Source organism: Vulpes vulpes, chromosome 1 (assembly GCF_048418805.1).
Source record: "Vulpes vulpes isolate BD-2025 chromosome 1, VulVul3, whole genome shotgun sequence".
NCBI classification, from domain to species: domain Eukaryota; kingdom Metazoa; phylum Chordata; class Mammalia; order Carnivora; family Canidae; genus Vulpes; species Vulpes vulpes.
Genome location: NC_132780.1, coordinates 66,258,031 through 66,271,409, shown reverse-complemented (window position 1 = coordinate 66,271,409; position 13,379 = coordinate 66,258,031). Strand labels below are relative to the sequence as shown.

At 43.5% G+C, this 13,379-nt stretch overlaps 1 protein-coding gene across 47 annotated transcripts in view; it reads left to right on the top strand.

Moving 5' to 3' along the window:
- AFDN (afadin, adherens junction formation factor) overlaps positions 1–13,379 on the top strand; it is a 138,523-nt gene that overhangs the window by 85,942 nt on the left and 39,202 nt on the right. For 26 of the 47 annotated variants that reach the window (XM_072766178.1, XM_072765989.1, XM_072765966.1 and 23 more), the window contains 8 exons: positions 1,637–1,657; positions 2,391–2,536; positions 2,823–2,917; positions 3,342–3,607; positions 4,914–5,057; positions 6,504–6,702; positions 10,145–10,248; positions 12,518–12,604. In XM_072766178.1, the coding sequence (XP_072622279.1) occupies positions 1,637–1,657; positions 2,391–2,536; positions 2,823–2,917; positions 3,342–3,607; positions 4,914–5,057; positions 6,504–6,702; positions 10,145–10,248; positions 12,518–12,604 (1,062 nt within the window). The remainder of the gene's footprint in view (positions 1–1,636; positions 1,658–2,390; positions 2,537–2,822; positions 2,918–3,341; positions 3,608–4,913; positions 5,058–6,503; positions 6,703–10,144; positions 10,249–12,517; positions 12,605–13,379) is intronic. The other 21 variants (XM_072766039.1, XM_072766210.1, XM_072766044.1 and 18 more) reach the window with 1 other exon arrangement.

The window sequence follows — 13,379 nt, the reverse complement described above, 5'->3', positions numbered from 1 at the left end:
AATGTATTGAGACTTGTGGGTTTTTGTAAAATCAAAAAAAATAATTTGTTGAGGTGAATTTCACATTAACGTAAAACTAACCATTTTAGAATGACTAATTCAGTAAGCATTCCGTACATTGACACTGTTATGCAGCTACCACTTCTTGTTCCAGAACATTTCCATCACTCCACAGTAAAACCCCGTGCCCATTGAGCAGTCTGTCCTCATAATCCCTTCCCCCGGACCCTTGCAACCACCTTCTTAGAGTTTTTTCATGGTTAGAAGGGCATTTGCTCTTTTATAGTGAGTGTATGATGTCAGTAGTAATTACCTGGGTTTTTTGGTAGCACTTTTATAGGTGTGATGGACATCATGACATTTCTCAATTATGATGAAATGTTCAGATTCTTTAATAAAACTATGTTGAAAGTTTAAGGAGGGAAGGGTATTCTCTTTGTAGAATGGTTCGTTTCTTTTTAAGTACTCTTCATCTGTGGTTGGTAAAATTGGCATAGCAGTTTTCCAAACTCACAGATAATTTGAAGGTTTAATCTTACGTCCTTAAAAGCAAATTTAAGACTTTTTTCAAAGTTTTTCTAAACCTCTTATCAGTGCTGTTATTCAGCCATGGAATTTAAACCCTAGTTATGTATCATTGTTAAGCAACATAATTAGATGATTTGGTTGTTTTTCTCCTGTGAGGATAGTTTGAGCAAACTAGTCTGTTGATTTAAAAGGCCAAATTTTTCAAGAACTGTTTCTTTTATGTGGGAGGGGTTAGCATATGAATCTAATGGGCTTATGATTCTTATACCCAAATGAGGAAACAGCCAAAAAGGATTGTCACTTTATTTGGATCCCAGTTTGTATTCCTCTTTTACTAATTTATAAAGAAACAAGGATTTCCTTTTAGTTCAGAGCCACCGTCTGTTTTCCATCGTGTTTGCATTTCTAAAGCCAGTTTCAAATTGTGAAATTCCTGTCCTCAGACTACTGTTGATAGACTTTTTCTGCCTGAATTTGAACTAGTCAATGAGATGATCATTATCGAAACAGGTCTTTTAAACTTCAGATGTAGCCTTACTTAGTATGTGATTGGGGATTTTAAAGTTTTTAGGAAAGAACTGTAGTAATGAATGCTTTAATTTGTAAAAACCTACTTTCAGAAGCCAATTTACTCTGTTTTAGTACAGTTATGTCTTTTTTTTTTGTACATTTTAAAATTTTTGACTTTTATTTTTTATGGTTTCTGTTGGTCTTTACTGTCTCTTTCATCCCGTTAAACCCGGGGATAGACACTCCTCTTAACGTACCCTTAAGTAGTCAGACACATGGTGTCCTGAAAAGACCTTAAGAAGTCCTTTACGTCTAGGCCTTCCCAAGAGATCCGTGCGTTCCTGTGTCCATTGTCCCGTCTCTTCCTAAGAGCCCTAGGGGTCCCATCCCTTACCGCGCCAGCGCTCAGAACGTAGAACTGGCCCCTTCGGGCACGTGCCTCAGGGCCAGGAATGAACATGTAATTGGGAAGTAACCAAATGTCGTACCTTCATGTCGTACCTTCATAGTAGTGTTTTGATTTTTTTGAACTATCATGATTGTTTACAAGTTTCTTTCTCTCGTTCTGCTTGATTTCCCTCCGTCTGTTTTTCTCCAGGAAGTAGACCAGGTTGATCAGGTAGGACGTGCTGCTGGGAACTGGTCCTGGCTGTGTCGGCTTAGCTGAGTTTCTCGCGCTGCTTCCATGTCAAAACACAATACCCCAGCAAGCGGACTGGACGGTTCATAACACTCATTCAGCAACTGAAACATTGCAGTACTAAATCCTTCCTTGACTGTGCAACCTTTACCAGCATTTCATAATTTCTGCTTCATGCACTTGAGTGTGGATATGAATTGACGAAAGTTCTGTTTCTCCTCTCTTGTTTATCCTTGGTTCCTATTCTTTGGATCTCATCTGAAGTTGCCTGGCCTGCACATGTGGTCGGGAGATGATGCGATAGATCAGTACTTGATACCGAGTTGCTCGGCGTCCGAGCCAGCGGCCCGCGTATCAGGGTGGCTGTGGGTAACCGTGGATAGACGCGTGTGTACTTCACAGATTACCAGATAATGCACGATCTCCAATTGGGCGTCGGAGGGTTTGGAATCTCTGTTTTCTACACTGATGCCATACGTGGTGGCTGACTGGATCCATGTGTCCATACATGAATCCTAAGAAGACGTTGTCAGTTCCATTGCTGTGAACGTATCCAAATTCCTTTGCAAATATCTGGTATCTGTGGTAAATACCCTGGTGACAGTGGGAAGGCACTGGTCTATCTCCAGCAGCTTTTCAAGAGCATTCCTTTTTTATTTGCATTCTTTTTGTTTGTCTTGGGGTTGCTTATGGGAATGTGTTCTGTCTACAGAAACAGAAGAATATTGCAGGGGCCCTTGCCTTCTGGATGGCCAATGCATCTGAGCTGCTCAACTTCATTAAGCAGGACCGAGATCTTAGTCGAATCACACTGGACGCCCAGGACGTTTTAGCACACTTGGTTCAGATGGCGTTTAAGTAAGGATCACGTTCTTGGAGATTACTCTATTCTGTAGAGATTTTCTTTAAAGGTTTTTATTTACCCTGATCGAAGATGAGTACCAAGAATCATGACTATTTGCCAAATGGGTTGACTTAACAAATTGAATTTATTGAGCCATGTTTCAAGAATCCTGAGAGTAAGACTGCTGTATTGTAAATGGAAAATATTTCTAAATAGTATGAACTATTTCACTCGTGATGTCATGTCTGCTGATAGTGGTGCGTCTTGCTGACGTTATTAAAAGTGCTTACGTATTTTCAGATATCTGGTTCATTGTCTTCAATCAGAACTGAATAATTACATGCCAGCCTTCCTGGATGACCCCGAGGAGAACAGCCTACAGAGACCAAAAATAGGTCAGGAGGCTCTTTTTCTCCTCCTACTCTCCCTCTCTCCTCACCCTCTCTCTCCACTCTCCTTCTTCCCTCCTTCCTGTTTAACTTCATATTAATATTTAATATGCATAAGGAGGAGATATTTTCAAAATAAATGAGATAACCTATTGGATTGGGCATTCTTTAATAAATAGTAACGGCCATCTGTTTTGTTTTAAGAATAGCTCTGGTTCTGGTGTGTTGTCATGCCTTTTCGGAAAATCTCCTGGGGCGAGCTGTGCTATGCATAGTTCACTCCTATGTGTGGTTTCAGACCTCACCACTGTCTCCTGTCTGGAGAGACTGGAATCTCAGGAGTGACTGAGTAGGCCTGACCATAACTGCCGTTTTCTGAATTCACCATTCGTTCAAAAGACTCTTGCTTTCATTCCGCGTCTCTGAACAGATGATGTTTTGCACACGCTCACGGGAGCCATGTCTTTGCTGCGGCGCTGCAGAGTCAATGCTGCCCTGACCATCCAGCTCTTCTCTCAGCTCTTCCACTTTATCAACATGTGGCTCTTCAACAGATTGGTGACCGACCCTGAGTCGGGACTGTGCTCCCACTACTGGGGGGCGATTATTCGCCAGCAGCTGGGACATGTGGAAGCTTGGGCAGAGAAGCAGGGGCTGGAGCTGGCAGCGGACTGTCACCTCAGCAGGATCGTGCAGGTGGGCTGTGCCGATTCTCCCCTCCCCACGGTTCATGGGCTTTGTCACCAGTGCCTCTCACCCTGTTGTGGGTCAGAATGTGGGTTCATCAGGAGAACATCAGTACCCCCTCTGGGGTTTCCCACGTGTATGGGGAAAGAAATGATGGTGTGTTGGTATGCCTGGTCGCCGTGACCATTCACCAGCTCAAGGCTTAAACGACAGACACTGTCTCACGGTTCAGGAAGCCAGAAGGCCAAGGCCAAAGTGGAAGGGGGGTTCTCTGCCTCTGTTTTCACAGGGCGGTCTCCCTGTGCGCATGTGTCTCCCCACACGTCCACTGTTTATACAATACAAGTCCTGTTAGACCTGCTGTCCTTGCTTCCGTCAGGACCCTTTCTCCAAAGAAGGTCGCATTCTGGGGTATACGGGGTTAGGGCTTCAGTGTATGAATTTTAGGGAACACAGTTCAACCATAACAAGTGGTAATCAGTAGAATAAATATCCTGAGACCAGTGGGTGTATTTTGTGAATCTCCATACTGGATGGATGGATTCCAATTTCAAACTGGATAATAATTTGCTCTTTAGCCTACGGAGCCAGGTGACCACAAAGCAGAAACCTGTAGGGGATGCACAGAAGAGAAAGGGCGAAGCACTGAGTGGTCCTCACATCCCAGAGGACGGGAGCAGGAGATGGAGAAGGGGGCAGAGGAGTGTCACAGCTGCATGCTAAGAGCTTGGCCAGTTCTCCGGGTGTCCCTACGGAGCCCTGGACTAGAGATGGGTTTTACAATCAAGGAAGTGAGGGTCAGAAGCCTCAAAAGTTACTGCGGATTTTTGTGATTATTATTACAGTATATAATTTTGTGGGTTTTTTTTTCAGTTTCTTAATCTCTTTTAAAGTTAGTATAGAAGGAGGGCACTTCCTCCTTGGATCACATTAGGTGGCTGTAAAAAGTCATTCCAATGAAACTTTCCTTAGACTCCAGTAATTGGTGATCAAATGGCCTTGTAAATGTTTACAGTTACTGAGAGAATTCTTTTAAATGATTTATGAACATAAGTAATTGAATTTTATTTACATTTTATATTAGTAAAATATAAGTACGTACATATTTTAATAAAATTAAGAAGCCATCTGTAAACCTTTACTAGACGACGGGTTTTCAGTTCAATTCCATGTGAATGGAAGTGTGTTTCCCTAAAAAAGATTCTGGATTTCAAAATCAAATGAGCAAGTTATTACAGTTTTAAGTGTTACATTAAGGGGAATGCTTATAAAACACTTTTGAATCATATCTCCTGTTATTTATTCTTTTAAACAGGCAACCACTTTGCTTACAATGGATAAATACGCACCTGATGACATTCCAAATATAAACAGTACCTGCTTTAAGTTAAATTCACTGCAACTTCAAGCCTTGTTACAGAATTACCACTGTGCACCTGATGAGCCTTTTATTCCCACGGTGAGTGAATGACAGCACATTAGCCACACAGCGTGAGACATGTTTGCATAGGGAAATTTAATTTAAAAAAGCAGTTGGGGGGGAGTGTTTATAATAATTACTTTATTTCTTTAATAAAGTTCCTTAATCATCTTGTAAGATCGTATTTTGTTGGTATTTGAGTTAGGGTTTAGTACAAGAAGTAGAAAATACAAGCATTTTAAATAGAAAAGGATTGAATTCAGGGAATTAGGTTCTTGGAAAATCATTGGAAGGACTGGGGGAGAGGAAGTTAAGAAGTTACCCTGGTGCTACTTGAGAGTCAGAGGCCCAAGAGCTCTTGCTACAGCCATAGGCATCCTTGTATTGCAGGCACAGAGTGGCCCCTCACATCCACCTCACGTCCTCTTATGCTGCCAACAGCATGCTGCGCAGCAAGAGGGCCTCTCCAACCCACGCAGAGGCATCAGACTGCTAGGAATCAAGGTTTGGCATTCATGCCTCTCAAGAGGAGGAGTAGAGGGTGAGCAGCCTGCCCACAATGTGTACTATAGCTCCTATTCACAGAGTGAGAAAGGCTGCAAGCACTTGTCACGGGGATAAAAGCTGCTCTATGCAGGAGCCCTGATAAGGGAAGATCATCAGGGGGATGGGGCAACTTCTAGTATTAACTTTATGCCAACAAAGGAGGTGTACAGAGTCACCCAGGATCAGAAGTCCGCAAACACTGACCGACACAGCAGTGTATCTATCGATGGTCCTGTCACAGTGGCAACGAGGGGTGAATTTGCACTGCAGATGAAATGCACTGCGCCATCTGCACAAAAGTCAGATACAGAGAGATGCAATTGGCTTCCATCAGTGTGGGTTTCAAGAGCAGGCACAAGGGATCTGTGGCGGTAGAGGCCCAGGAAGCTGACCTTGGGACGAGAGACAGGGTAGTGAGGGGCTGCTTCTCCCCCATGAGGCTGCCGTTCCTGGAACTGCTGGGGGGAGTTGAGGTGCTGTGTTCACATCATCAGGCTGTACAGGTCAGGTTGGTGAATTTTCCCCTGGATTGGCTGAGAATATTCTTTTGTCCTGATTGTTTTACATTTAACGTTGTGTGAGCTTTTTCTGTCATTAAAAATTCTATAAAAATAGGATTATTAGCAACTACATGTTAAAAAATTGCACAGGAACAAAAAGGACTACCATTGAAAAGGGAAAACCATTTTGTTGTGACTGAATAATTTCTCTTTTAAGGCTAAAGAGGACTTGCGATTAATTATTACTCTCTCGGTTTGTATGTTAACAGTATGTACTTCTCTGATCCATTGATTTGCAAGCTGGTTTTAAACATACTGAGAAATGTGTTCTCCCTCTGTGGCCCTTGTGTGCGTGTGTGGCCTCACTGCACACGAGGAAGTCTGTGTGCCAGTCAGATAGCGTGTTTATGATGTCAGTGTACTCTTGTACTCTGACCAGGACCTGATAGAAAATGTGGTGGCTGTGGCTGAAAACACGGCTGATGAGCTGGCGCGCAGTGATGGCCGGGAGGTGCAGCTGGAAGAGGACCCCGATCTGCAGTTGCCTTTTCTTTTGCCAGAAGACGGCTATTCTTGTGATGTTGTCAGGAACATTCCAAATGGTTTACAAGAATTTTTAGACCCTTTGTGCCAGAGAGGTGAGTATCATTTACTGTACGTAGAGTCTACGCTATGACCCGGGTTAAGCATTTTAGCAGTTCTGTGTGTTTGTGGGGCAGTGCGCTTGGGTCGAGCCCACACCATGTGCTTCTGGAGAAAGCAGTGTTCCAGGATCTGGACATAGTGTGTGATGGGGAGGCGGGGGCAGTCAGATATCCAGCCACAAAGTTCTTGTGGATGTGCTATGACCCTTCCATGGGTACTTGGTGCGCTCACCAGCTGTCACAGCCACAGTTCTGCCCAGGCTCATAGGAGTTGCTCCCCACTTTGTTCTGGTGGCTTGGCTCATCTGCTAGAACTATATTGTCACTGTGTGTTGCTACCAGCAGAGCTGTCAGGAGGATCAGACCGTCTTAGTTCCAACCCCCACTCTGACTCCTGTGACGTGCCATCTACAAAATGGGCAGGTGGATAGCGTGTACCTCCTGGGATCGTTGTGAGGCTCGGGCACGCAGCCTATGGAACCCTTACACCTCTGGCACAGAGCTGGTCTCTGAGTCGGCACTGCTGCCACTGTCACCTACTGCATGCTTGTGGGCCAGACTCCAGCTCATCGTGTCTAAGGGCAGCCAGCTTTCTCTGGTTTGATCCTGTGTCTCTTTACATATTACTGTTGGCTATGTGTTGATAAAAATATCACACTTCTAGGGTGCCCAGGGGTGCTCAGTTGGTTAAGCATCCGGTTCTTGGTTTTGGCTCAGGTTGTGCTCTCAGGTGGTGGGATGAGCCCTATGTCAGGCTCTGCACTCAGTGGGGAATCTGCTTGAGATTCTCTCTCTCTCTCTCTCTCTCTCTCTCTCTCTCTCTCTCATCTCTCATCTCTCATCTCTGTCATTCCCCTCCACATACAACACTTCCATATGAAGCGTAAACTTTTAAATTAGACCACATTTCACTCCCAGTCTGCTACTTGTTTGTAACATTGAGCTCAGATGAATAGAAAAATAGATTCAAAATTCAGGAGTTAAACAAAAATGATAATTGCAAAGTTAAGGTTTTGTGTTCGTCTATATAAATTTAGTCAGCGTGATTTTTAATTTCAATGGTTCTTGCACATGCTACAATAAAGAGATTTCTTCAGAATTCTCATTTTATGAAGGCTGCTCCTCGTAATGAAAGGATAAGGTGTTTGGATGTCTACTGCAGGTGTGGCCGCAGCCCTGCCAGGAATGCTGCCTTTTGTGAGCAGTCAGTGCTGTCCTCAGAGCGGGCCAGGACTCCTGTCAGGGCCACCCTCCATCCCAGCAGAGTGTGTCTCCTGCTGCCCCACCACCTCACTGAGCCCGGGGATATGGGTCGCCGTGTGCGTTCCACTTAACACCCCCCCGGACCCGCTGCCATCAGCCATGTGTTCCCGGGACCTCGCACACCCATGGATGGGCTACTGCAGCAGCACTCCCTGCCCTCCGAGGTCCCAGGTGGCAGGTGCCCAAGGCTGCGCCTCGCTGCTGGCTCTCCTGCCCCAGCTTGGCCCCTCGCCCCCCGGATGCAGACAGGCTGGCAGCCTCATCCCACTGCTCCATGTGCCCCCTAGCATTCATCTCAAGTCCCCATCATGTAGCCCTTTGTCTGCAAGACCTCTGCCTCCTCCTGACGCTTAAGCCACTTGTCCCACAAGTGATTCTGTTTTTTTTGAGGATGTTTTTGTGACATCACTTGAAGTGCACGTCTGTGTCTTCTCTAGTGTTGAGCTGGAGTCCTGGCAGGCGGGCGGGCTTCCCCTCCTCAGCACCTAGCATGGGGCTGCTGGGCATTGAGTGCTCAGCGGCGGCACTTTTCACTGATGGCTTATGCACGAGCACACGGGAAGGCTCACTTACTGGCATTTTTCAGATACGTGTGTGTGATTTGTGGTGTGTACACAGCTGTCGGTTTTGTGATGTGTGCCATAGCAGAGATGCTTGCCAAGATGGGAAGAGTGAGCTCTTGCCTTGGCAGTGGAGTTTGCTTCGGGACTTCCCCTGAGGCTCCCCTGGATGATTGATTTCAGGACATAGGTGATATTTCATCATGATCTTGGCATCCCCACCTTATTCCATATGTGTCAGGTGATAGCACAGCCTATTACAGAGATGCCTTTACAAGACTTACAAAGAACTCGGTGTTTTCTTTTATGACATCAGTGTTTTTAATTCTTCACGCTCAATTCTTTGTAAGCCAAATAAAGAACTACTATGTGCTCTCGGTTTATATTCCTTTTGTTTTGTCCTATAACATGATTGTGTGAGAGGAGGCTATAAAACCAGCACAGACTCATACCTGATCTGAGATGCATTCCTTCAGCTAAGAAAGCAGAAAATGTCTGCTTCATGTGGGATCCAGCCTCATTGTGGAACCCTGACATCTGAAAAAAAAAATTATAGAAAGTGTTCATTTCAAAATTGTGGTAATTACAATTCCCTCAAGCAGGGGAAAGAGAAGTTGTAGGTTATGTTTTAATGAAAATGGATTGAAACAATGATTTTTTAAAAAAAAGATAAGTTTATATCTTTAACTGTACTCTTGTGACATCTCCATTTTCCCTTACTGCAAAGAAAACCTTATAGGTGCCCCAAAATAACGGGCGAGCTTTCCTTACTGGTGGAATCTGAGAGTGCAGGAGTGCCAGGTGGCGTCATCTGGGGCATCTCCCAGCCCCAGGTCCACAGGCCGTGCTGAGGCGGTGTGGGGTTGGGCACGCAGTGTGCTCCTTGTAAATGGTAGCTTCTAGTAATAGACTGCTTTGGAGAAGATTTAAGAATTGTGCAAGGCCTATGAGATAGGACTTTGTCAGGAAATTTCTGAGTAACATAGAATAAGATCTGACTACATGAATGACCTATTTTTAATTGAAAAGCTTAGGTTTTGTAAAGATGTCATTTGTTCGTGATGGGAATATCAAAAGATACTCCTTAAAACATTATACAGTAATTCTAAAATTTGTGAGAAATGTAAGTGACTAAGTAAGGAAATCTGGACAGAGTCACGAGAAGGAGCCCATCCTGCAGGGCAGATACTGTCTTCCTGGAAACCATGGAGCTGAGTGTGCTGTGGGACGGTGCACGGCCATGTGTACTCGTGTTGTTGCCGGTCCCCGTTGTGGAAAGCATCCTGGGTGTTGTTGAGGACAGCCTGGGCCGCAGGAGAGGACTCACAGTGTGATTCCGTAATTTCTCATAGAAGTAAGGAAGAATGCGCTGTGGAACAAAAAAGGAGGGAAGACCAATTTCCCTTTTCACTTGGTGTTGAATTCCATTGGACCCAAACAAACAGTGATTGTGTCTGATAGTTCAGTTTTCAGAGGGAGTAAGGGTTGTAGAGAAAGGAGGGCACAGGTCGTCATGAGGTAGTGAGCAGTTGATATGTGATGTTGCTTCCCTTCTTGAAGATGATGTAGCTGACATGCTTTTCAGTTTCATCATTTGCTTGTTTTCTCCTCAGGATTTTGCAGGTTAATCCCTCATGCACGTTCACCAGGTACTTGGACAATATATTTTGAGGGTGCAGATTACGAGTGCCATCTTCTGCGTGAGAACACGGAGCTGGCAAGTATTGTGAGGGTGATGGGTGGAACACAGACCTGTGTTCCTTACGATTTGAAAATGTAATGCAAACCTGTTCCTTGATTATAGTGAGCATTGTTGTGATAAGTATATTTTAAAATCATCTTTAAATACCAATTTTATTTTTAAAAATCTGAAACCATGATTTATATATATATTTTTTCCAGGCTATATATATATATATATATATATATATATATATATACACACACACACACACTTGTGTCCATAAATAAATGGGATTTTTAAAAAATAAAGCATATTTCTACCCACAGCTATACCAGCCTTAATGTTAATAGATATTTTGAAGAAAATATTAATGAAATAGTCTTACAAATTTTATCAGAAAATGTTTTTCATTGGTAGAAATATTTTCTCCTTATAGCTGGTTCTACCTTTTTTTAAAACGTATCATGTCGCTGATATTTTGTATCTTTTTTTTTCATTTTTTTAATTTTTATTTAATTTTTTTAAAAAATTTTTTTAGTTTTTTTTTATTTTGTATCTTTTGAAAGACTAGTCAGTCTCAGTGTTTGCTAGCTTCACACATTTTATGGAAAATTCTGCTTTGCTCTCTATGGAGAGTTTTAAACAACAAAGAATGTTTTCTTATGCCCTAGAATGTGACAGCCGACACAATTGTCTTGTACTGCATATACTGGCATATTTCTCATTAACATATCAATCAAGAAAAAAAAACAAATGAAATTTTTCCTTTTTGAACTTCATTGTTGAGTTCATCTAAATATCATTCTATAATTGCCATTTTCATTTTGAACCCACTTAAGGGTTCAGAGGAGCAAACCCATGTGCCAGTACTTCTTTCAAGGTTCCTGTGGGTTGGGGGTCAGTGCATTATGTGTGATTCAATGTGGCCATTTATTCGCTGGTCCACTGATTCCCAGTAGGGGTGGAATATCCGATGTGCCTAGGCCAAGATGCAGAGATTGTGGTGTGTGTATGGAAACAGCCATAAATCTGCTAAAGCTTCGGAGACTTCCTAGTACCACCCTAAAATACTAATCAGTAGTCAGAGCTGTGTATCTCTATTACATATCTAATTTCTGAGAAAACATAGATTATGCAAATATTATACTTAATGTAAAATCATGTAATGTGTATTTTTTATATCAAATTCCAAATAATTATTAGTCATGACTTAGTAGCCTGCTTTAGATTGGAAGCTGTATACTGTCCACCTCTAGCAGCTGAGTTGGCTGACAGCTACTGTCCCACCAAAGAGCTGATTGCATGTGGCCACTGACACAGGATGTGCCCCTCATACCTTCTCTCGACCTCACTAGCGATTTCCCAAGTGGTAGCAGTTCCCAACTCCCACATTTTATAGGACAGTGAGTACCTTCTTGGGTGGGATCACAGATTCTTCATTTTCTTCATGTAATCAGAGATTCCTTGGGAGCTTTCAGGTCTTAATCTAAAAGAAAAAAAAAATTGGAATGTCATCTAATCTTATTTCCTTAAAATGTTCTCTCACTGACCTTAGTTCTAGATTAACAACCCACATATATAATTACCACCTGTTGGCCATGTGCCTTCATACATGTGTATTTGATTAATTAAACTATCCCTTAACGTGTATGACTGGTAATTCTTTTCTGTTGTTTTGTTCATTCTTTGTGTGAGGAGTGACATGTGTATAACATGTAACTTTGTGGACAGTTTATTTGTTTATGGATCAGTTCAAGAACGAGCTTCTCACTGATTCGAGTAGAACTGCCCACATCATGGGATTGTTGCGGTTGGGTTGTCTAACATCCAGCAACTCTTGCATTTTCCTAAGAGACAGAGATGTTGGATCATCTTGGTTACAACTGTCTTTTGCTGACCTCCCCATAGATGGTGTAAAAGGAGTTTAAATTTCTTCTTTAAACACCTAGTAATTTATTTTGAAAGGTAATAAAGTAAGATTTTAATTTTTTGTGGTTGATTTTTCTAACCTGATGGTAATGGAAGTGTAGTTTTGTATTAAGTTCTCCAAATAATATTTAGATAGCATTTATGACTAGTTTCACCTTCACAGGTCTTGAGTTTAGTATTGATACTTCCTCTGCTGGGTTAATCCATGAGCAGTATCTGTACAACTTGTTCTTCTTTACTGTTCAGTTGCCTGTTCCCCCATGGTCTGTGCCATTTACCACAGTGAGTGTGATCAGCAGGTCAACTTATGAGTTGTCTAACCTCGATATACTTCATTTCAGCCATAAAGTAAACATTTGTTTTCATCCTTCAGGCTCAGCCTCTGAGGAAAGAACCTGAAATAATCACTGTGACTCTTAAGAAGCAAAATGGGATGGGCCTTAGCATCGTTGCAGCAAAGGTAGGATGCAATTGGTGACGTGAGGGCTGTCACACTGCATTCCTGAATGTTGAGCAGCATTGGGCCAGAGCTGAGTGTGCAGGAGCCCCTCACTGCCCATGGACAGGTGGTGCGTGCAGTTGTGTTTGTGGGGGAGGGGGTGTCACACGAATGTATCTAGGTGCTCAGGCTCACATAACTGCAGGATGGCATCTGCTCTGGAAATGGGAGCTGCAGGGAGTGTAACTTTGACTTCTGGTCGATGGTGCTCCTGAGAAGTGAGCAGAGTCAGAATGTGATGGGGCATGACAGGCATGGGAGAAAGGAGATTCCTGAGTTTGAAACAGGAGTGAGGTCTCGCACGTGGTCGGAGGTGGGACATTAGACACCCTTCTCAAGTATTCCTGCACATGGGCATCACTGGGCATGTGTCACCCAGGCACACTGTGGCTCCCTGTCCGGGTGGTCTCTTCCAAGGGGCCTGGAGAGCACATCCTTCATCTGGGCTGCACATAGGCTCTTTGTGGGGGGATTGTGAACCAAGTGCACCCCAGCTGTCCTTAGTGTAAGTCCTTGGGAACAAGCAGGGATGGCATAAAGCAGGGCTGTGCTGAGGGCTGTCTGCATAATTGTAAACCTGTCCTGCGAGGCAGGAGTGGACTGAGGGATGTGGTGCTCTGGTGATTCTGGAGCTCATGATCGAGAGGTGAGGGGTTTGTACTGTATATTGACACCACAGAAAAATGACAGGGACTTGATGGAGGGACATTTCAGGAAGCTGTGTCTGCAAAGGGCA